This window comes from Callorhinchus milii, unplaced genomic scaffold, assembly GCF_018977255.1.
Source record: "Callorhinchus milii isolate IMCB2004 unplaced genomic scaffold, IMCB_Cmil_1.0 Scaffold3, whole genome shotgun sequence".
Taxonomy (NCBI): Eukaryota; Metazoa; Chordata; class Chondrichthyes; order Chimaeriformes; family Callorhinchidae; genus Callorhinchus; species Callorhinchus milii.
The window spans coordinates 28,008,476-28,032,933 of record NW_024704744.1 but is presented as its reverse complement, the minus strand read 5'-3'; the positions used below and the strand labels follow the sequence as shown (position 1 = coordinate 28,032,933).

At 39.7% G+C, this 24,458-nt stretch overlaps 1 protein-coding gene across 2 annotated transcripts in view; it reads left to right on the top strand.

Annotated features, from left to right (window-relative positions):
- Window positions 1–23,171, top strand: part of rcan2 (regulator of calcineurin 2) — a 173,006-nt gene extending 149,835 nt beyond the window's left edge. For both annotated transcript variants that reach the window (XM_007903280.2, XM_007903281.2), the window contains one exon: window positions 19,761–23,171. In XM_007903280.2, coding sequence (XP_007901471.2) covers window positions 19,761–19,921 — 161 coding nt within the window. In that variant the 3' untranslated portion in view covers window positions 19,922–23,171. The remainder of the gene's footprint in view (window positions 1–19,760) is intronic.
- Window positions 23,172–24,458: the final 1,287 nt, after the last annotated feature.

The following is a 24,458-nucleotide window of genomic DNA, read 5'->3' as shown; positions in this document are numbered from 1 at the left end:
ATATTATTACATTTTGATTCCTATAAAACAGTAATACCTATACTATAAATGTACAATTCCAAGTTACTAGATACTGTAACAGTGGGCATGTTATTGGTAGAGCACATCTAGATATTTATAACATACTTTCAATCATCCAGTATCAATAGGAAAAGCCTCTTGTGTGGATTGTTAAGTGCAGTACTATATCTGGCATCCTTGCAAATGTTGCTGAGTTATTGGTGGCATCATACTTTAGGTTAGTTAGCTCTGCAATATTCTATTCTGAACTGTCATCTTGCACATTCTGGTTCCAGCCAGCACTTAAGATCATAAGATAGGTTCAGATGAAAGATAGCCTTCAGCCATTTGATCTCATCCTTCCAGAATTCCAACCTAATGTCTTCTCATTACAGCATCCAGTTTATTTTTGAAAAAGAGACCAGTGTCCTGGCCTCAACCACAAGTCATTAATTACCCTTTGGGTAAAAATAATAATAAATCTTGCATTTGATAATGCACCTTTCACAGTGGGAGGACATCTCAAACTGCTTCATAGAATTCACTGTAAGATGTCGGACTGTGTATTATTGTGGAAGTAATTCTTGGTGTATATTCTGAAATTCCACTTTGTAATACTAACTTGTGCCTTCTTGTTCTGCTGTCTCTTGTTCTACATCCGAAAGTATTGTTCTGAGTTCCCGAATCCCTTTTAAAACATTATATACCTCAATAAGTCTCCTCTGAGCCATTTTTTCAAGACTGAGGAATCCTAGATAGATAGGTAGAATACACATGTATACATAATTAAATAATTGGTTAATTAATTGAAGTACAGAAGAGAAACAAATGCACCATATCAATGTAAAGTGTATCGTATGATCCAATAAACTGTCATAACAGACTCAATGGGCTAAATAGCCTCTCCTATTCCTATGTTCCAAATCAGTAAAACAAACCTGCAGGAAACACTCTTTCATTCACATATCTCTATTATTTCAGCATCACCTCCTTCTGTCCACAGGCAGCATTCCCCTCCCTCCCAGCAATAATGTATTTAGATTTGAGTTTGCCCTTATCCCGATAGCTTCCAATATTACACTGTAGTTTGTCCAGTTATGTTTGAAGGATTTAATCAATGCATCAATTGTTTTAGTCATTAGACTCTGCCATAAATGGTTTCTGCTCTGAGCTTGTGCCATAACCCATTCTCACAATCATTTCCACAATCCAGGCTGGCACAATTCCTTTTGTCGTGATAATGTTGACACCAGATGGCTTCTGATCAAAGGTCACACAGGAAACGTTAACTTATCTTTTCTATATTAATTGACTTGATCTTGAACGAAGTAAAGGAGAGAGAGAGTCTGAGGGGCAACAGGATGGAGTTCCAGAGAGTAGGGGCAGAATGTCTGCCGAGGGGACATGAAGCAGGCCAATGGCTACTGAGTGAAGGGAACAGCCAGTAGGATTTTAGGAGGTCATAGAGGTATGGTGGGGCGAGACTGAATTAAGTTGCATTTGTGAAGTTACATGATCCCTCTTGGTGAAATCATCCTCAGACATGGGGTCAACTTTCACATGTATGTGGATAACACCCAACTCCATCTCTCTGCCTCCACCCTTGACTCCAGAACCATTGCTGTCCTGACAGAATGTCTATCGGACATCAAGTCCTGGATGAGAGCTGACTTTCTAAAGTTGAACGTCAACAAGACTGAGGCTCTCCTGATTGGCTCCCGTCAGTGTCTCCACACCTCAGGCACTGGCAACATCACCATCCATGGATGCACACTCCACCTTACTAAGCCAGTCCGTAACCTTGGCATCTTGTTTGATCCTCAACTGTTCTTTCTACCCCACATTTGTGCCATGACCTGTTCTGCCTTCCCCCATCTCCACAACATCTCCCGGCTCCGCCACTGTCTCACTCCTCAGTCCGCCAAACCCCTCATCCATGCATTTATTACACATTTATTAAGAGTTCTGGGATGCTACTCCACGTGAAAGCTACTATATAAATGCAAGTTGTTGTTGTTATTCATTACATCTAGGCTTGACTACACCAACTCCCTGATTGTTGGCCTTCCCAACTCTTCCCTCCACAAGCTGCAGATCATTCAGAACTTTGCAGCTTGTGTCCTCTCCCGCACCAGGTTCCATGATCCCATCACCCCCACCCTCGTCCGGCTACACTGGCTCCCCATTCCCCAGAGGCTAGAGTTCAAAATCTTTGTCCTTGCCTTCAAAGCCTTTCATGGCCTTGCTGCTTCCTACATCTCTGACCTGCTAACGCCATATCAACCTGTCCGCTCCCTCCGCTCAGCAGGCTCTGGCCTGCTCCATGTCCCCTGCCCGGCTCACCCCACCATCAGCGGTCGGGTCTTCAGCTTCTCTCCACTGTGGGGTGAAATTCCATCCCACAGTCCCTTCGCCTTGCTCCCTCCCTTGCTTCCTTCAAGGCACATCTCAAGACACTGCCCCTCAACTGCGCATTCAGCCACCCCCCTACCTTTCGTACCCTCCACCCCTCCTGATCCCAACTCCCAGCTCGTGTCCAAATCACTGACTGTCCAGTGCCTTAAGACGTCCTCCCATCGTGAAAGGTGCTATACAAATGTAATTTGTTGTTGTTACTGAGGTATTTGCCAATGCAGTTGGCTCTTTTGTATTTGCAGTCATAGCAGTATCATCTGACAGATATATATTGGAGAGAAAGAGATATTTAAGGCATCAGTGAATATTAAAATTTCATGTCTCCCTCTTTAAGGAAATGGAGTAAAATAAAGTTCATTGTAAACTCTTTGCAGCTCTCACAGGCCTAGATCAAGCCCTGCAGAAACTATTTTGCACCTTGCAAAAATAAGGCAAATTATAATAATTGAAAGACCAGATTTTAAATCAGAACCTATAGATTTGTTTTATATAGATGTATATATATATCCAAACCACACAGAGTTCCAGGCATCCCATCTATACATGGAAATTCCAGAGACGTTTATTGGTATGGAATGCATGCTCTCTCCCTGGAGGAACACATCCTGCTTACCTAATTCTAAAAAGTATTAGGCGCAGGTTGGCAAGAGTTAACGCTTGGGAACACCAGCTAATAACGCATAACTTGCCATTGAGAGCATTGTCTGGCAAACTTTCCCACTGCTTGTCCAGCTAGAATCATCCTACCATTAGGGTTTTGGCTTAAAGTGTTTAACGGCTGCAGAGTGGGAAGAGTCCCTGCCCCAAGTGACTGTCTGCCCTACCAAGTCCTGCCGATGAGCCAGGCTGGCTGGGATGTCATCAGCAGTATCCTGGAATACTGCGAACCCACTTGGCTCAGGAACCAGATGACTGAGACCACCACAGAGGGTGGGCTCAATTCAGACATTCCATTGCCAAACATGTCACCTTGTCAGCTCAAATGAGATCCTGCTTACCTCCCTCCCAAGGAGAACAGTCCTGGACAGTCCACACAAAATATCTGTAGGGGCACGCTGTGATATTTTAATCTAAAGCTTCCCTGAACAAAATAACAGAGGCTCATTTCATGGTGAAGTCACTCATTTATCATGGAAACCTGCAGCCAAAACATTATTGTTCAAGCATGTGGATCCATAGTCCTCTTTTTGGTTACTTACATCATTGTGCCCACCACTCTCATTCTCTCACCCTTTTATGCCCCTGAAAAATGACACTCAAACAAATTGCAGTATTCCCAAGAGTTGCTACCTTGTATTATTATTGAAGTCGATAAAGCATTCTGCTTTACCTTCGTGTGTTCCAGGTGTGGGAGAAAGTCCTTAACATAAATCGTCTTGGGCCCCAAATATAATTTCGAAGTTCCAATCCAATTTACTTGCAAAATTTAAATTAGAGGGTTCATTGATGTTTCATTCATGGATGTGATAGTAACAGAAAGAAGCAACATAATAATTGTAATCTTTGCATTTGATATCATGCCTTCATGTTGGGAGGATCAAGTGTAATAACTGTATTTTGGTAGGCATGACTCATCCCTTTTTAGAAAGAGGGATCGGGGAATTTTTGTTTAAGTGTCAATCTGGCTCAGTTTGTAGCACTCTCTTCTTTACGTCAAGACCCGTCACGACTTGAGCTCGCAGTTTAAGCTGACGTTCCATGACAGTAGTGGGGCAGTGCTGCATTGTTAGAGTTGATGTCCCTTGAATAAGACTGGGGTTCTGTCTGCCTGTTCAGGTATATAGTGAAGATCCCATGATACTATTTGAAAAGAGAAAAGAGTTTATCTTGCTGTCCTGGCTAACTATCCCCCAGATAAATTGCGGATTCACATTCATCTACACAATTACCCCTACACTGGACTGGATAGAACGATAAGAATTCAAGTTTTTTTTCTCTAACTAACAACTGCCTTTTGAAATGTCAAGTGTCATTTCACTGACTGCCTCGGAGATAACATTAATTAGATTTGATTTTAAAAGCTTTGCTAGTTGGCTTTTAGAGGTCAATGAAAAGGGTGTTGTCTTTTGGCCAAATTATATTTGCATTGAATATTAATTTTTATGGTTTTTCTTTGGCTTTTTGTTTCTAGGATTAGATTAAAGCATCATCATTGAGCTCTGGCCTTAATAAAATATTTTATGCGTTTTGGGGCCTTCTTCTCTGGATTACCCATCTCACTAAATGGTAACAAACAAACCCCAGTAAAATGAATGAATGAATGCCTCAAGAGGAGGCCTAACATAAATTTAATGGGATAACATTATGTTGTTGAGGTTGCAAAACTCTCTGGAGGAAAATGTCAACATTAAGGGTGACTAGCCAATGGAAAAAGGGCATCGGGCACTTTCTACAGGGAACTACCTACCCGGTGCATCACTCTGTCTAGCAATATCTCATCTTCATCATCGGTGGCCAAGATCTTGCAGGTTGGTATTGATGTCCAGGGATTTCCCAACGGAAAATTCACTTTGTGTCTCAAGATGCTTTTACCAGTGCAAGGCATGGGTAGCATCAATGCTTTCCTGAAGAGTGCTTTCCAACTTCATCATGAGAACAAGAATGACCTGATTAGCAAGTTACCTGTGTTTAGGTGGATATGCAGGATATACACACCATAAATATTGTTACACAGTGAGTAGTTACTGGAAACAAACTAATGATTTTACACAGATTTTACTCCCCCCCCCCAACCCCCCCCCCACCCCCAGAATAACCTTGGAAGTTGAGCTTGAAGAGAAAAGCAGAAGAAATTTAAAATGGACTCATGACATGAAACAAATAACCCAAGTTTCTAAATTAGTTGTGAGAATTAATGACTGTGGAGAGGTGACTTATGAGAAGCCATAATAAAAGTATCAGGGGCCAGGATTATAAATGTAACATGTCAGCCTAGCTCAGTTGGTTGCTGTCTCAGCTCTGGGGTAGAGGATACTGAGAAAGTGCCAAATTGTCAAAGGGATATTGTGCACAGGGAAATTTACACACATAGGTAGCATATATATGTGGGACTGTCAGTCTGGTTTGGATTTTCTTATGCATGGTGATGAGTTTTTGCACATGTCAGACATCTGACAGACCAAGAGATAGTCAGAGGTGCAGTCTTTCAGATGAAGGGTTACACTGAGGTCCCATCTCGTTGTTCTTCAGGTGGATGCTAATGATCCCATGACTAATCAGAAAGTGAAGTGAAGTGATTTTTCCCAGTGTCCTGGCCAACAATACTCCAGATAAATTGGTCATTCACCTCAAGGTTGCTGTTTGGACCTTCATTTGTCCATAAAAACTGTTACGACTTTTGACAATAATTCCTGTGAAACACTTTTAGACATTTCAACATGATGAGATACTTCAACAATACAAGTTCATTCTTTTTAAATTGTAACCTTTACACTGTTAATTTATGGCATGAGGTTGGACACAGTGGCAGAATAAATCAGACAGTTGAGTTCTGATGAAAGGTCACATTCGAAACATTAACCTAACTTTCTCTTTTTACTGCAATCGACCGGCTGTGCCTTGCCAGCATTTTCTGCTTTTATTCCAGATTCTGAGTGTTCTCAGTGTCTCCTTTCCTCTGCAGTAGAACAATATGAGCTTGGCAAGGGAGAGATGAATAATGACCAGTGAGAATTCTGTAAGAAAGAATAAAGCTGAATGCTGAATGACCTTTAACAATTCTTACATTTTTAGGATCCAAGTAATTTCATATGCACATTACAAAATCGCAATTCCTCATACTGTTCTTTATCAGTTTTAACATTTCTGTGATAAGATATCTCTCGTCACAATAAATACACTTTGCCATTCTCCCCTCCCTTATTTAAAGGGCTGTGAGACCACATTTAATTGATGGCATGCAGTTTTTTGACCGTATCTGCTGTTCTTTTGGTGCATTGTAAATTTTGTTTCCATCCTCCATGAACTCAGTCTAACCTTCAGCATTATTCTGGTGTGGAAATGCTGTGCTGCTGTACAGCGGCCAAAGATGTACATTGCAGGAGCTTTGCTGCAAACCGAAAATCTTTAATTACTAACTGCTAATTGCTCAAGGAAGGTACAGAAACATTCCAGAAATAATGGACCAGACTCGTGTTAATAAAAAATCATTCATGATGTGTTGAGTCTAACAGTAAATTATGGAAACGATTGAATGGTTCATCTCACTACAGATTCAAATTAACGCAAAGTTGATATAATTTTTTTAAATTGATGTTTAATTAACATACAATGAATGAACTTGCAGACTCATAGACAACTCATTAAAGGCAGTGTTTAGAGCAGTTCAGTGGAAGATAAAAGGCAGTTATATGTATTTACACTCCAGCTCAGTTCCTTGCTGTGTTCTATTCAATGCTTATGTGAATTCTTTTTAAATAGCAATAGTCGGGACATTTTTGGTGACTGTTTGCAAATGTAAAAATATGATAAACGCTAGAGAACTATGTAGACAATGAGTAAAATCTGGTGTTTACCTGTTTAAATGTCTTGAAAATTAGTGGAAAACATTAGCTTGAAAGCTGCAGGAACCAAGCACTCAGAAGTTAACAAGCAGCAGTTTATGGGTAATGAACATTTTTATGAGCTTACGTGGCATCAGAAACTCAAAGAATTTGATCCCCTACTGCACTTTATAAGGTCAGATAAATGTAATATTATGATTTCCATCCGGTCTCTCTTTTTGGCTTCCACAAGCTATTGTTTCAAACTGCAATAAATTTGCAGGAAGAGCTTTGATCTGTAAATGCTGCATGTTTATTAGTTAAGAATATTTAGCCAATTCAATGGTTTGTTGTGTGATGGTGTACTAACCTCATAGTGCTCTGGAATAAAAGAATGTGGCTTCTCTCCCCCTCACTTTCCCTTTGATCCCGATCGAGGGTGAGTGTCGAACAGGAGAGTGCAAAAACCCGCGGACATCTTGATCAGTTGTTGTTTTATGTCCGATTTGTGACACCCACAAGATCGCACGATTGAGTTGGAAGAAGAAGGCCCTTTCACTCATAAGATCTCATCCTTCCAGAATAAGCATTCCTACTGTCCCCTCCATTGCAGCATCAAGCTGCTTTTCAGTTGAGTCCAGTCAGGGTCCTGGTCTCAACCACCCTTCCTGGCAATCTGTTCCAATTGTTAATTACCGCAAACGCAAAAGTTCCTAGTGTCTGTCCCGAAATTGCCATTTGCATCTCTAAACCTTTATCCTTTTGTTCTATTATCTTGGTGCATCCTAAAATATCGATCTGGGTTTACTTTTTCAATCCTATCCAAAATGTTATACATCTCTGTGAAGTCCCCTCTCAGTTGCCTTCTCACAAAATTGAAGAGCACTAGTTTGTGTAATCATTGTTCACTGACGCTGGCTCGCAGTCAGGCTCTAACACAGTTAAGCGCTCTGAGATGCTACCCTGCGTGGAGGGTGCTATATAAGTGATGTTGTTGTTGTTGTTCATAGCTCTTCCTGTCATATTGGGGATCAGCTTCGTTGATCTCCTCTACACTGCTCCCAGGCAGCTCCTTTATGTCACAGTGACCAGGACTGTTGGTACTGGCATCCTGTCCGGAGCACTCAACAGATTTAGCACTATAGCCCAGCATCCTGATTACCTTTCTGCCTCAAACACACTGTTTTGACATGGTAAGTAATAAGTCAATTAACACCCTTAGATCTCTTTCAACCTCCCCTTGGCAAGTTCTATCCCATCCATCGGTATTTGGGTAGAGAATTGAAGCAGGTTCCCGCCCAGTTTCTTGATCGGAGAACTGTACAATCATCAGTGGGGGAGACTAAAATAACTTACTGAAGGTTCAAGAGCAAAGAAAGACTATTTGACCAGAACAGCTCTTTGGTTGGACAAATAGAATTTTCAAAGAGACATTGGCTGCAGCAGTCATATTCATTACCAATAAAACACTGACAAATCTATGAGTTAATACAATACATAAAATATAATTGCAAACAGGAAGAAAATAACAACTGCAATAAGTTAAGTTCTCATCTAGGCTTTATGATAATTTCCAGATATTTACAGATGAGAAATAATAAAATCATAGTCTGGGAGATCCATAGTGAAGCAACATTTTTTAAAATATGGTATGGTTTCCAAATGAGTGCCAATGTGTCTTATTCATACAGTTTTACTGTTGCTGAATTTAAGTTTGTGTAAGAATATTGGAGACATTTTGAGTTTGTTCTTTATGTAGCTGGGAAAGGATAATAGTCACTTTTATACATAAAGGTAGCTTATAATAATAATAATCCTTGCATTTGATGTATCACCTTATCACGTCTCAAAGCACTTCACAGAATATACTGTAAAGTGAATTGACTGTATATTTGTGGACAAAACGTGGCAGCCAATTGCGCACAGCACTGTCCCACAGACAATCAAGGATTGAGTGATCACATTTTTTTTAAAAGGATTATTATCTTATCCCCAGAAAAGCGATCTGCCAATCAACTAACAACCGGGTTCCTACTTACTTCTAGGTAAACAGAGTAAGGAAACTTGCCCAACGTTTCACTCTGCCGGAAATTAAATCCATACCCTCTCACTTGAGAGGCGAGTGCTCTAACCAGAAAGCTACTAGACTCCAAGACAGCTTGATAGATCTGTTGCCCATACACCAATAAAACATAACCAAGTTCCAGCTGACCATTAAATTGTGGTTCTTGGATTAGAAACAGAATGGCTTCTACTTGGAGAATGTGTGGTGATCATTTTAGCACTTTTATTTTATTTACTACATTTATTAAAGGCATTTTCTCTGCAGAAAAAGCTGTCTTTAGGGTTCTCACTTTGCAGAGAAAATGCCATATTAGATTTCAAGAGGGAACTAAGTAGATCTAAAAATGAATAATTTGCAGGGAAAAGGCAGAGAAATGGAACTGAATGGATTGCTCTTTCTGGGTTGAATGGCCTTCTTTAATGCTGTAAATTTATACAGGTCTATTTAATTAAAAATATACCATGTTATGAGTGAATATCACAGCTAAATGGAAGCAGTTTTATTGTGTACTGGATATGGACAAAGTAAAACTGCCCTGTAGCGTTTGATAAGAGTGCCAACAGTATCCTTTGCTAAGTGTCTGCTCAGTTTTATTTTCCGTAGTTGTAAAACCGCTTTAATAAGCAAAGCAAAAGATAAGCTATTCAAAATAAATGGTAGCAAGTAATGCCACTGCCTGTTTTTCGAGCGTGAACGTACTCAGAAACTGCACTAAGACTGTGAGTCCGCAAGCTGAGAGATTTTGCTGTAATGCAAGCTCCAGCAGCAGACTTCTAAAGCTGTACAGAGTATTTACACCCTGAATGTTTTACAAATCAATACTACATGTGTTAATACATAAATAAATCCAAGTTGTTGTTGTTGTGCTAAATAAATGAGGAATATCTGAGCAATTAGAGAGACGAACACCAGTATTTTCTTTAATCCATGAAATGGCACAGTGATGCCATTATAATATTGCAATGCTCTTGAACTATTATGTTTTAATGCTTTAAATTTGCACTTTAATGGACATAGGAATGCCACTATACATGTTAATGTATAATGTTCCGCACATTATACAAAGCAACAGTTTGGATTGTAAAAGGCATAGTAATTCATGTCGAGTTATCTTTGCAACCAAACATCTATACATAAATACTGCACCAGTTTGCCTGTCTATCTATTTATCTGAATTGTGTTAACAGAGGAGCAATTGTCATTGTTACGGCACTTTGAGGGTAAACTAATACACAAGCAATCAGCATCTCATGGTTCATCGTGTAGCCCCTGGCGCTCACTGACAAGTTTGACGTCATGGCATGGCTGAAGAATATATTCCAGCCTGAGGGCAAAAGAAAACATAAGGGCAAGAAATGCTGAGCTTGCACACAGCAGAGAATCAAAAGCTTTAAGCTAGTAATAAGCAAGCACCAGTCCATCTTTGAGTTCTTTGTTCAAAATAGGCAATCTTTAAATAAACGCAGCAGTGCCTATGTAAAAGGACATCGTCGCAAGGTGAATAAAAATGCTATTTATGTCAGCGAAATAGTGGTAGCTGCTGGTGCTATTATTGACCTATCGTCTATTTGCCTTAAGATTAGTGTTGTGTCAAAACAATGGAAAATGTTCCCTGTGTGAAAGGATGAGTGATGATGAGAACAGAATTTAAATGCATAACTTATCGCTAGATTACCTCTAAATTGTTTGTTGAAAAGCATGCATGTGTCTGTGTCTCGCTCTGCGACTTGGAGGCTTCTGCAGGTTGCCTGCCAATTCTCTGCCAAAAGCAAGAATATGTAGTTGGGGCAGTATTGTAGTTCAGTACAGTCTTGTGCTATAGACAGTAAAAGAAACATTTGCACAAAGAAGTAGTTTTCAATCATAGTTGAGCTATCTGGAACCGATACTTAGAGAAGGAAAAAATCATTTTCTTCACAGTAAAAGGAAGGATTATTGAATAATTTGATTCCTACTGACTAGATGAAGCCCGACATTGATTTTGTTTTGGAGCAGTTGTCTTGCCCATTCACCCAGCCAAGCAATGTTATACAATGCAAAGGAAAAAATAAGTAGAATGTTAAACAACAAACATATATAACACAAAATGAGCATCTTTTCGCCACAGTCCCATATTTTAAGAGATGCTTCAGATTATGTTATGTGATTACAATAATTAATTCACACATTTCTATTAGCCAATTTTTCGTGCTAACTGGTGTCTGCATTAAATATTAATAACATAAAATATTTGTATTTATGAAGAAAAATTTAGCAGCACATAGTTGGCAGTTCTGAATATTTTAATCTGATATAGTGGATTTCACTTCAGAAAATAGGCGCTTCACAGGATATACTATAAAGTGGAGTGACTGGGTATTTTGACTACAAACTATATTACATCACGGGGAAAAAAAAATCCAAACAGTTTCTCAAAGTTTTATTTGCAATTTTATTCCAGCACTTATGGCTCACCCAGTAAACAGTTCATGTAAATAAACAACAACTGTTAGTATTAAGAACATGCACTAGTGGGCTGTTGGGTAGATATTCAGAAATGTTTAGCCAACAAGTAACTACCTTAGGAGCAAGATATTAATTAGTACAACAACAAAGATTGCATTTATATAGCGCCTTTCACATCAGGAGGGTGTTCCAAGGTACTGGAAAATGTAAATGTTAGTAGATATAAATGTAAAATTAAAGTTTGCAGATTAATAATTTTTATTAACAGTTTTAAGATATTACAGTATAAGTAACTAATTATAATTTAACTCACAACTATTAGTGTAACCCCTCCGCCTTGCCCCCTCCTTCCCCAATTTCAGATCACGCTTAAAGACCTTTCTCTTTGACCTTGCTTAAAGTTACCTCCCACCTGCTTAGCTTCATGCTCCGCCACTGTTAAGCGCTTCGAAACACAATCTATATAAACGGCACTATATAAATGAAAGTTGTTGTTGTTATCAAGTATTGTAATTGTGTTTATCCTTTCTAGTTCTGTACATTGTTTTTTCTATCTGAACTATTCCCCTCCCCAAATACCCTTTAAGACTTTCAATCCTAATCTCTGTCTGCAACTCTGCGAATCTGGAGTTTAACTGAGTTCTCCTCTCCTTCACAACTGTTGTAGATCAGAATACAACTAATCCTAATGTAACCCCCCACCCCACCTACAATTCAGAGCCCAATTCACCTTTATTATTAGCTTCAGATTTGTGATCAGGGAGTGGAAAGCATCAAACGTCCCTTTCTGAGCTTATGATAGAGGCTTTGGAGGAAGCTCACTGTTGTGGAAATTATCAATGTACAGTGCTTGACCTGGGACACTGACTGTAATCAATGGATAATGAGTGGAAAGTTTTTTTTCTTTTTCCATCACTATTATGATCCCTTGCTGTTATATCACAAAAAGAGGTGTTGCTTGACACTGGATGTCACAGTCCACTAGAATAATGCTCTTTCACTTTTGAAATCTTGCTCATTGATTCAAAATAAGAGCACCATTTCATGGTTCTAAAAGCCATTAATGGTTCCACGTAAAATTCTGGGCGAAGTGAATCCTCCTCCTGAGGTCTTAAATTAACACATGCATGGCAGCTTTTACATTCAGCACTAACAACCACATGTAGTGTAAGACAGTACAATGATTGAAATCCTAGCATTAGTCAAACAAATATTAAATATTGCAGTCTAAAATGTTGTGAATCATTTTTTGTTCATGAATTCAGAAGTACATCACACCAACTTGCAGGAACTTCCTCTGGTTTAATCTACTTTCTTAGCAGAATTCTCATAAGTGAGTGGCATATTTCCAGCTACCAGAAAGAGTCCCCACTTGGATTGATACATTAAGCAATCCTGCTTCAAACATCTTTATAATCAACTATGTTTAGATAATACTTGGAGTTTCTCAGTTTCAAACTCAGCCTGGCTGCATTGGTAGCACACTTGACTCTGAGTCAGTTGGTTGTGGGTTGAAACCCCATGTTGGGGCTTTGAACTGATATAGTCTAGACCCACACACCACTGCAGTGCTGAGGCGGTGCAGTATTTTTGGAGGTGCCATCCTTCAGATGAAATCCTAAACACTGGGGTCCCATCTACTTGTTTAGATTACAGATTCCATGGCTCTATTCAAAACGAAAGGGGAGGTCTGGTGTCCTGGGCAACAATCCTGCAATTAAAATTGGTCATTAACTTCATGGCTGTGTGTAGGAGATTGCTCTGTGCAAACTGACTGCCGCATTTGCCTACAAATTACACAGTTAATATACTCTCAATATATCCTGTGAAGCGCTTTGAGATGTCTTCCTGACAGGAAAGGAGTGCTATCAAATGAAGGATTATTATTTATTATTAAATGAATTCATCGTTGATCTCCAGTGAGTAATAATAATACTATTATTGATTGGCTGCATTTGATGTGGTGCCTTATCATGACTTTGAGATGTCTCAAAGTGCTTCACAGAATATACTGCAAAGTGAATTGACTGTATATTTGTGGGCGAAACACAGCAGCCAATTGCGCACAGCAGTGTCCCACAAAGAGTCGTGGATTGAGTTACTGATTTATTTTGATGCCAAACCAGGGAAAAAGGGATCATAGGCATTGGTACCAGGGTTGAGGGATTATAGTTATGAGAGATTGGAGAAGTTGGTCTGTTTGCATTGGAGCAGAGAGGTTGCGATGGGACCCGATAGAGGTATACAGAATTATGAGGGCTTTTGACAGGGTAAATAGGGAGAAAGGAGAAACTATTTCCACCGGAAGAGGACTTAGATATATGGTCAAGCGACATACAAGAAGAGCGAAAGGAGAGTTTAGGAGAATATTTTGCACACACCGAGTTGTTTGGATGTGGAATGCCCTGTCAAGTATGGTGGTCTTAAATTAGAGTTTTAAATCTGTGAGTTCTTTGACTCTACCATTGTACCGAGGCTGCAGGAGAGTTGGGCAGAGACAATAGATGTTTGGACTGTAGGAGACGTCAAGTGTATCCTCAAGATTGTTTGACTGCACTTATGACGATCTACAATACATAATTTGGTTAATGTATAGTAGCCAGCAGAGCATGAATTTCAAGATTAATCCAGTCTCTGTTTGCTAATGTTAGACTGCAGTTGTTGCAAGCTCAAATGTTTTGAGTAGATTTTATATCACTTCCTATTCCTCAAGCATTATTATTAGCCATTGTCATATAATAGATCCAACTTTGGAAGGTTTAGTCAAACGGTGTTTACACCCTCTCTTGGAATGCTAATGAATAAATGACATTATTTATTGGCATTTGCAACACACATTATTGCCAATTGGAATCAGTATTGCATACTTTCAGAACTGTTTTTTNGCCACAAGTATGTGCCCATGGAAAGGCTGATGCAGCGTTAACTTTGTATCAAAGTAAGCAATGCGCCTGCTGTTTTGTTCCAGAATCCATACACTTTTGATGCACTGTAATTCAGCCTAGTGGAATTGACATTTTGGAAACAGAACATCTTTACTTTGAAATGCTCAATGCTGAGATCAGTTCTATTTTCAAAATACAGTAATGGTTTAAAATGAAAGAATCATGAAATAAACACTGAAATAAAACTGCAAGGGAAAACTGAATGATTTAAAAAATCTTGATTTTGTTTGAATATCTTTGTATGTGCAAGAATTATTCTAAATATTTGCTCAGTTCATATGTGGAAAATATGCTGTGTGCATTGTTAATTACAGCCTAGAAACAAAAACGCATCATACGACTTTTTCCATTGCAATAAAAATCATAGCATAGCGGACAGGTAATTTTCCAGTTAACAATATCCCCAGAATTCCGTCATTCAATATGATTTGGGGGGGACGGGTCAGACCTGCTGAAGTCCTAAACATCCTTGTTTAAGGATCAAGGTTAAAATCTGTTTTTGATAAAGTCCTCCTACAAACGTCCTCCCTCCTGATGTGAAAAGCACTATATCAAAATGCAAGAAGTGTAAGATTATAAGAGCTGACGTTTTCCACCTTGGAAGGAATTCGGGTGATACTTTACAGGAAACACAGATTTCAAAAACAACATTTTATTTAGTGAAGTCATTATCCTGTAAAATAGCACTAAGAAACTAAAACACCTGCAACGTCAATGACTGCCTATTAAAACCCTTCAAAGATTGAATCAGTGTATACTTGTAATCCTCAGACTAACTTTATAGGATGTGCCTGCTGCTTTTATTTAGCCCGTGCTTCATAGATTTGCAAAGTACCAACCTAACCCAACACATATATATACAGTCACATCTGTCTTCAACAACCACTCAGGGGACTGGGGCAAAGTGGCTTTTATATAAGGATTTGTTGGTGTGCGAACTGGACCATCCAGGCTGTTCCAGAGTGGTTGTTAACAGAGTGTTGTTGCTGAATGGAAGTGATTGCTTGAACAGGTTTTATTATATCTATATATATATATATATATAGACCCTCTCCTCCAGATCAGTCCCTGCCCCCCTCAAAACTGCTGTCATCATCTACCACCTCAAAAAACGTTCCCTAGATCCCTCAAACCCCAGCCACTACCACCCCATTTCTAACAACAACAACAAGATTCCATTTATAGAGCGCCTTTCACGTCGGGAGGACGTCCCAAGGTGCTGTACAGTTGGGTCAGGACCCGAGCAGCGGGGAAATGGTCAGGGTGAGGGGAGGGAAGGGAGGCAGCGAGGAGGGGGTAGAGAGTCGAGAGGGGAGCTGAAGGCACGATCAAAGAGAAAGGTCTTGAGACCGGCCTTGAAGGAGGAAAGGGAGGAGGCGGCGAAGGCACTGGGGTATGGAGTTCCAGAGCCTAGGGGCTGAGAGGCTGAAGGCCCAGCCACCGATGGTAGGGCAGTTGGGGCAGGGGATGTGGAGCAGACCGGAGCCAGAGTAACGGAGGGTACGGGCAGGTAAGTAGGGGGATAGTAGAACCAGCCCTTCCTTGCAAAAGTCCGAGAATGCGTTGTTGCCAATTAACTTTGCGCACACCTCTCCTCCCACTCCCTCTTTGAACCGTTCCAGTCCAGTTTCCGCTCTGCCCACAGTACAGAGACTGTGCTTGTGAAAGTCATAAACAACATCCTCTCTATCTGTGACCAGGGCTCCCTCTGTCTCCTTGTTCTCCTGGACCTCTGTGCGGCGTTCGACACAGTCAATCACGCCATCCTCCTCCACTGCCTTTCCTCCGTCATCCACCTCAGTGGGACCGCACTCGCCTGGTTCAAGTCCTACCTCACAAATTGCCAGCAGTACATCTGCACAAGCGGCTTCTCCTCCCACTCTCACCCGGTTACCTGTGGCGTACCCCAAGGATCCATCCTTGGCCCCCTCCTCTTTCTGATCTACATGCTCCCTCTTGGGGATGTCATCCGCAGACATGGGGTACATTTCCAATGTACGCAGACGACACCCAACTCTATTTTTCCATCTCTCTTTGCGACCCCCAGGCCTCTGATGTTCTGGGCTGGATGAGCGCAAATTTCCTTCAGCTGAACGTTGACAAGCCTGAAGCCATACCCTTCGGCTCTCGTCAACGTCTAAAATCTCACGGCTCTCACCTCCTCCACCTACCCAACCTCCCCCTAAAACTCTCCAAACCCGTCTTCAACCTAGGTGTCAGATTCGACCCCAAATTATCCTTCCTCCCCCACATCCGGTCCCTCACCAGCACCGCCTTCTTCCACCTCTGACGCATCTCCCTTCTCACCAGTACCTCGCTCCGAAAGCCGCTGAAACCCTATTCCATGCCTTTGTCACCTCTTGGCTGGACTACTCTAACGCCCTCCTCGCCGGTCTCCCATCCACTAACATCCATAAAATCCAGATCATTCAAAATTCTGCCGCCCGCATTCTCACCCGCACCAAACTCCGCTCTCCGGTCACCCCAGTCCTTGCCAGACTGCACTGGCTGCCTATCCCAGAGAGGATCGACTTCAAGATCCTCACCTTTGTATTCAAATCCCTCCACTCCTCTGCACCCCCCTACCTCTCTGACCTCTCTCTTCAAAACAGTACCCATTGCCTTAGTTCCTCCGGGTCTGGCCTCCTCCTCATCCCCCGAGTCCTCCACTCCACCCTCGGCGGCCTTGCTTTCAGCCACTACGCCCCAAGGCATAAGAAGAATTCCCTTCCTCACTCCCTTCGCCTCGCCCCCCCCCCTCTTCCTATTTTCAGGTCTTGGCTGAAGACCTTTCTTTTCGACCGCACCTTTGGTCATCTTCCTCCCCATCCCCCTGACTCGGCCCCGGGACCCGTTTCTGTGAAGCGCTCTGAGGCGCCATGCGGCGTGGAGGGCACTATATAAATCCAAGTTGTTATTGTTGTATGTATATTGCTTCGTACAATATGGACAGATTTAGACTTTGTTTTTCAAAATGGTGTTTTTGAAATCTAGGTTTCTCTAATAATAAATAAATAATAATCCTTGCATTTGATATAGCTCCTTATCACATCTTCGAGACATCTAAAAGCGCTTCACAGAATATACTTTAAAGTGAATTAACTATATATTTTGTGGGTGAAATGCAGCAGCCAATTGCACACAGCAGTGTCCCACAAACAGTCATGAATTGAGTGACTAATTTATTATTATTTTTATTTATTTTTGGGGGAAGGAATTATTATCCCCGGGAAAGAAATCTGCCAATTGACTAACAACTTGGTTCCTACTTACTGCTAGGTAAACAGAGGTGTGTGGAGTAAGGAAACTTTACTAGCATTTTGCCCTGCCTAGGAATCAAGCCCAGGACATCTTGTTTGCGAAGCGAGTGCTCTAACCGATAACTTTGCCTTTTCTCTCAAGCTAAAGTACTTTGGTTAAATGGCGTGCCTTTAATTTGAAGCACTTCACTAGCATTGAAAGTGCTCTGTGCAAAGTAAAGTTTTACGGATGTGGCAGCAATGCTGTTTTTTGGAGTGATTTGATGATTCAGATAATTTTTTCACAATCTTGACTGAATTCCAGTATTTTCTTTAGCTCTCTATTCACAGTGTGTGGCAAAGATGTGAAATGTATGTATTGGGCATAGACAGCGCAGTGAAAACCTATAAGTGACCATGGCATCTTTTCATTGTGATGATTATAGTCATTGACAGCCCTGATGTTCTCATTAAAAATAAAAACAAAACATGTCCTAAATCTGCAGGTTGTCACCCTGCATCTGAAAGAGAAAGAGGGATTAACACTTGGAGTTTTGACTCTTTACCAGAACTATCAATAGACTGCTCATTCCCACCTTATGTAAATTGGTGTTATAGAACTATTCCCCAAGGTATATAATATAGTGTATTCCAGTATATAACATACACCTATTCAACTTATTCACATTAGATGAATATATGCAGTGTTCTTCAGTAATTGAGAACAAAGACGTTTTTATTTGTAAGAGTTTGGGGCAGTATTTCATTTACACTAACTACACTAATAGTTTGGCAGTAATGAAGTGAACTGATTCATTCAGGTGAACATTTTAAGATTTAATAATTGGGAATATTACTTTGCTGCTGGAGTGTGCATCGTGCGTATGAATAGTACATCCTCTGAATACGACAGGTCTTGAGATTATTGAAAAGTGGGCTTTTTAAGATGGTCGGCCACAGTTAACTAAGGAAACAATGATGCATGAGAGCAGACAAGCACAATTATCAATCTGAAGGTTTAGTGTTGTAAATGATCTGTTTTCTACTAGTGCTCTGGAACTCTATCCCCAGTGCCTTCGCCTTGCTTCCTCCCTTTCCTCCTTCAAGGCCGGTCTCAAAACCTTTCTCTTTGACCGAGCCTTCAGCTCCCCTCTCGACTCTCTTCCCCCTCCTCGCTCCCTCCCTTCCCTCACCCTGACCATTTCCCCCTTCCTTGCTCCCTCCCTTCCCTCCCCTCACCCTGACCATTTCCCCCCTCCTCGCTCCCTCCCTTCCCTCCCCTCACCCTGACCATTTCCCCCCCCCCTGCTCGGGTCATGACCCAACTGTGCAGCGCCTTGGGACGTCCTCCTGACGTGAAAGGCGCTTTATAAATGGAATCTTCTTGTTGTTGTTGTTGTAGTGAGTCACTGGATCTGTTACACATAGACCCTCACATATACTGTACTAATTTCATTATATTTGATCAATATGATTGCTTTATTGGACATAATTCAATTATTGTTAGCTACAGGTCAAATTATTATTTTCCCACATATTTCTAATCGTTTATGATTTAAGAGACTCTTGAATGTTTTTATTAAAACCTATATATTGATATTAAGTGCTACGTAACGTAGCTTACATGATCTAGCAGATGGAAACAACTGAAATAGTACCAGACAGTATCATGGCTTGGATGATGTTACCATGGCCTAATTGACGTTACCATGGCCTTGGGTGACATTACTGTGACCTGGATGATGTTACATGGATTTAGATGATGTTACCATGACTGTATTGTGCTGTGGAATGAGAAATGCTTTGTGCTTTGACCCTGTCTATAATCAACAACTTTTTTCAAGAGCAAAATGTTGTACCCAGATTTGTATAAAATATCTTTGCCAATTTTAACCCCAAAATACTCCAGTTCTCGGCAGTCTCACTTACAGATGTAACATGCATACAGTCAAAGAGACAGGAACATTCATTGTTCCAGAGTCTCCTTTCATGCCTCAGTAAAAATAAATCATCTTTCAAGTGAGATGGCCAGGTAAACCCAATAAATGATCCATTCAACACTGGAGTTCCAACACCTACATCAAGCTAGTGTTTTTATACAGCAATTCCACTCCTTAACTAATAAAGAATATGCTATCATATATGTAATCTTTCCAATTCTCTTTTGCAGGAGAGAAGTATGAATTACACGCAGGAACCGAATCGACTCCAAGTGTAGTGGTCCATGTTTGCGACAGCGAAGCAGAGGATGAGGAAGAATCGAAGAACTCTCCTAAACCAAAAATAATTCAAACCAGGCGCCCCAATCTGCCACCAGCCATGTCCAATTGAAACACTGATACACATTTTAAGACGAGTATCATCCAGTGCTCTCTGCTACAGCCATACTCTACTGAAAGGGACAATTGTCTGTCAGTCACAGAAGCATTTGTTTTCAAGCCCCTTCCGTGTCTCTAGGCCTATCAAAATAGGATGGAAGGGGTTACTATGTGTATGCCTATTTGTCACATACAAACTAGTGTCTGATCATATCATTAAAGCATTCATTTATGCTAGAATGTCATTAGTAAAACCCAGGAATGATAGTAAAGCTTGGCATTTTAATTCCAAGACAAATTTCATCTGAACATATTCAGCACATGATAACCTGGTGTTCTAAAATGATTTGATGTTAATGTTTGATCCTGTTTTAGATTAGACTTAGCAAAGTCTTGAGGCATACATCTGCCATGTTCTACAACTTGGTCAGAAGTTCAAAGGTTGAATGAAAGGTCTGAGTTTTACTTTTTTGACATTGAGTTGTCAATTGTCCTTGATGAAAACTCTGCGAGACTATTATGTTGAAAAACAAAGTGTATTGGCAGTACTTGGGGGAAAGGTTCACTTGTATTCACACTGATGTGCAGTAGGTAATGTTGCCGTCCTTTAATATATTAGATAATATATTACTTGTGAAAAGATGCCGCTGTAACATGTCTTTTTATCACTCTGTTTTAATATTGGTATACATGTATTGACTGTAGCTATATCCACTTATTGAAATGAGGAATGATAAAATGGATACAAAGAAAGATAGACAAATGTTATCACACCAATGAAGTTTCCTGACTGCATGTTTCTAACCAGGAAGAATACCAATAGACCATATTTTGAAACCTCTCGCTGCAGTGAAGGACTCCTATTGTGCTGACTTTGTTCATGGATGATTGCTTTACACTCCAGTCTATGTAAGATTGACAACTTCACCTCTTGTAATGAATATTTTTTAAAATCCCATAAACATTGAAATTAAGATTTAAAAAAATCAAAACAATATCTTTACACAATCTTTACACATATTTTGTCAGTATCTTGTAATTTCTCTTTTTATTGTACTATTCGCATACACCTCAGCATGACAATCAGAGGTGTCTAAATATTTGCCTGAAAAATATGGTCTATAAGTAACTTGATGCTTTAATACTAATGCAGTGTGCATTCAAGGTTTTTGTGATGCAGGTTCCAGAGATACAGTGGAGTAAATATGAAGAAATAGAACTCAAGTCTATCAACAATTAAAATAAATAAGTTGGTAAGATTTCTCTTGATTCTGGTCTGTTGTTAAAAGTCACAAGGGAGGGTCAGAAGGTATTCCACCAAAGTTGGATAAAGTTGGGTTATGATTATCAATGTGAAATAGCCCAATGTTTTTTTAACTTACTTTTTCAGATTTATGTAACTTTTTTTTAAAAAGGCTAACAATACCACTGCCATAATAATTTGCAATTATTGTAGATAAGCATTTACTCTTCTTTATTCAATTAATCATATCTATCAAGGACATTGAATGATTTGTAATGCTCTTTGCATTTATGTAATGTATACATCACTGATCTGTTAATGCCCCAGTATGTACCATCTCTTAGCTGATGTGTCAAGTAAGAGGTCTGTACATTTCTGTTGAATTTCAACTGAGTTTTTCATTACGTCAGTTTACTTTTCTCTTTGCAGTTGCATGACAAGACATTGATAGTAAAAAAAAGTATTCTGGAATAGTTTGGCTGAGTGCAAAAATGTTAGAAAATGAAAATTGCAATGATTATGCTAAGAAAATACAAAACAAGAATGGAACCATTGTTTAGATGTATTCATTCTGATGCAGATATTATTGTAGACCAATACAGTCAAACCTCATTACAAAAACTGTTCTCTTTGGTCTCAGCTAAAACTTATTTTATGTCAAGAAACCAAAAGTGGCTTGATAGATTCCGATGCTGCTGGAGTGGGCTCACATTCAGCTGACAGCTGATCAACATAATCCCCTGAGTGACTCAAATTTGCCGAATCTTAATCAAGAAATGAAGTGTAGACTTTACTTCAGTGAAACAGTTCATTGGAGGTGGGAGTAGAGTTGATAGACCCATTCCTTGCAGAAAGTACACCTCCTGCGAGTCACTCAGCATAGCCCAGAACGTCTCTGGACCAGACTGCTTCACCTTTTCAAAATAAAAATACTGTGACGGAGAGCTAAAGATCCTTATGACCAACCCAGTTATATGAATCACAAAACCTCAATCTCACTCTCGTCACTGACAGCTTCCGCAGCTTCTTTCTTATCATTACTCTTCCATTCAGGTCTTCCTGAACACAGCCTCACAAGCTCAGTTTGGCTGTCCACATGATCATTACCCAACAGTTTGAGACCTAAACGGTCATTCCTCTAACAAAAGGGGTTCAATGTAGTCATCCTCAGTGTTGACCATGTTGAACTCGAGGTCTCAATGCATTGCCGACCTTTTGCGTCCACACAAAGCAACGGGCGGGTGGCGGGGGGGTCACTGTGTTACTAATAATGAGATTTGACTGCATTCTCTAGTGCTTCAGTGTATAATTAGAATATATGTTTATTAGTAAAGGCTAGTATTTGGCGTTGTCTGTGTTATTCTGCGTCTTTGCCACTGAATGGGTGCTAGTAATACTTTTTAAATTAATTGCCTTATATATGTGTGTCTAGTATGTCTATTGTTATTTAGTTTGTGCACGAAACTGTGTCTTGCTGTTCAAAATTGTGATGCTGTGGTCCTCATGACGAATTGTATCTGTGCCTTCTCTAAGATTTTACAAGAGGCGCACTCCCATAAACACAAGTTAACTTTAGAAAAAAATGCTCGACTTATAATCTATATTTTAGACATTTACATTTTAGTTGGAAGTTTTTGTGATTAAACAATCATGATTATTGGTCATATAAACCAATGTTTCATTTAAATCCTTTTGAAGAAATTATTATTACTATTTCTGTAACATGATTTTGCTCTTTTCAAAAGCCCCATTGGGCGTTAGTTTTAATACCAGATGAGCCTATGCTTTGCCACTGATCACACTGCACCTTATTAGGTAACTGCTGCGTATTGGGTTTTTATATAGATGTCCTATGAAGGTGTGAAAGTCAGGACAGACTTAATGAACACCCCAGTGATACAGAACAAGATAACTAACCTTACAAAAGTGTAAACAGTAACCTATTAATAACCACAAGAGGAAAAAACAAATTAAGGTTTCAAGACGCAATATGTAAATAAAACGTTTCTTCACATTGTCACAGAGGTACTTGCTTGTGGGTTCTTGAACTTGCACCTAAAATGTAAACCTACTATAGATATTTTAATTGTGTTGAATATTTATTTACTTACTTTATCATGATCAATTATATCTCTTTTCCAAGTTTTTTTTTAGGACTGTAAAGATTACAGTTGCATTTCTGCACCAAATAGTACCAAAAATTGTTTTGCTTTTTCAAGAATCATACAAAATAAAAAAATGTTTTGTGGTTCTTTACCTTGCTCTATCTAGGTCTACTTTACATTGTGTGTTGCAATTGTGCAAAAATAATCTTGGATACATAAAAGACATCTAGGCCAATAACAATTCATTTAATTCATTCTGTACTGAAAGGTTTGTATTTTGAAAGCTAAATTTGTAACAGCTTCCCATTTTCCTACCTCAGCTGTCAAGAACCAGCTGTTTGAGTCAGTTTTAGATGTAAAGTTTCTATATAAAACATACAAGATATCAAAACGGTTTTGCTTTAAAGACTCATAACAAATAAACAGTGCTTTGTGGTTCTTTATGTTTAAATTTACTACTAAATATGAATGAAAAATAAGAGCATTTATACTTTAGTAATTTTAGGGCAACAAAATTTATTTGGCACAAGTTTCAGAATCCATTTCTTTTAAACTGTGAGCCCCCAAATGACTTACAGTATTTACATCCAACTGATTAACTATGTTCTTTGTAAACACATGCTCAGAAAAACACGATTGCTCAAGTGATGAGCGGCAGAATGGAGTAGGAATTGTCAACTGCAATCTCCCATCATCAGTCAGTTCCCAATGTAAGTGCATTGTACAGCCAGGAATGCTTATCCTCTGTTTTGCTAGCTTATTTGCTAGCACCTTCATATAAATAACCTTACTAAAAATTCAAGACAGAGAGGATGTGAACTGGAATTCTTCCGAATTGCTGGTATTGCCTTGATACTCCAGAGCCACTTGAACCGGAAGAACTTTGCAGTGCCCAAGGTTGCTGTTTCTATGAAATTCACTGTTTACACGGCAAGGTCATTTTCACAGCAATTAGTAGAAACTTTTATATGCACAAATTTACATCAATGTTATCCTGTAACGTGATAACGCACTGTATCAAATGCAAGAATTATTATTATAAACACACAATTGTTTCTGGCAACAGATTTTGAGACTTTCAGCTACCTTGCATTTCAGTAAATGAGATGAAAATAATTTCTGCAAAGGCTAATAGTGCTTTGCTTGGAATGTTACTAACCCAACTTTTTACTAACTGAAAACATGCCATAGTCCAATAATAA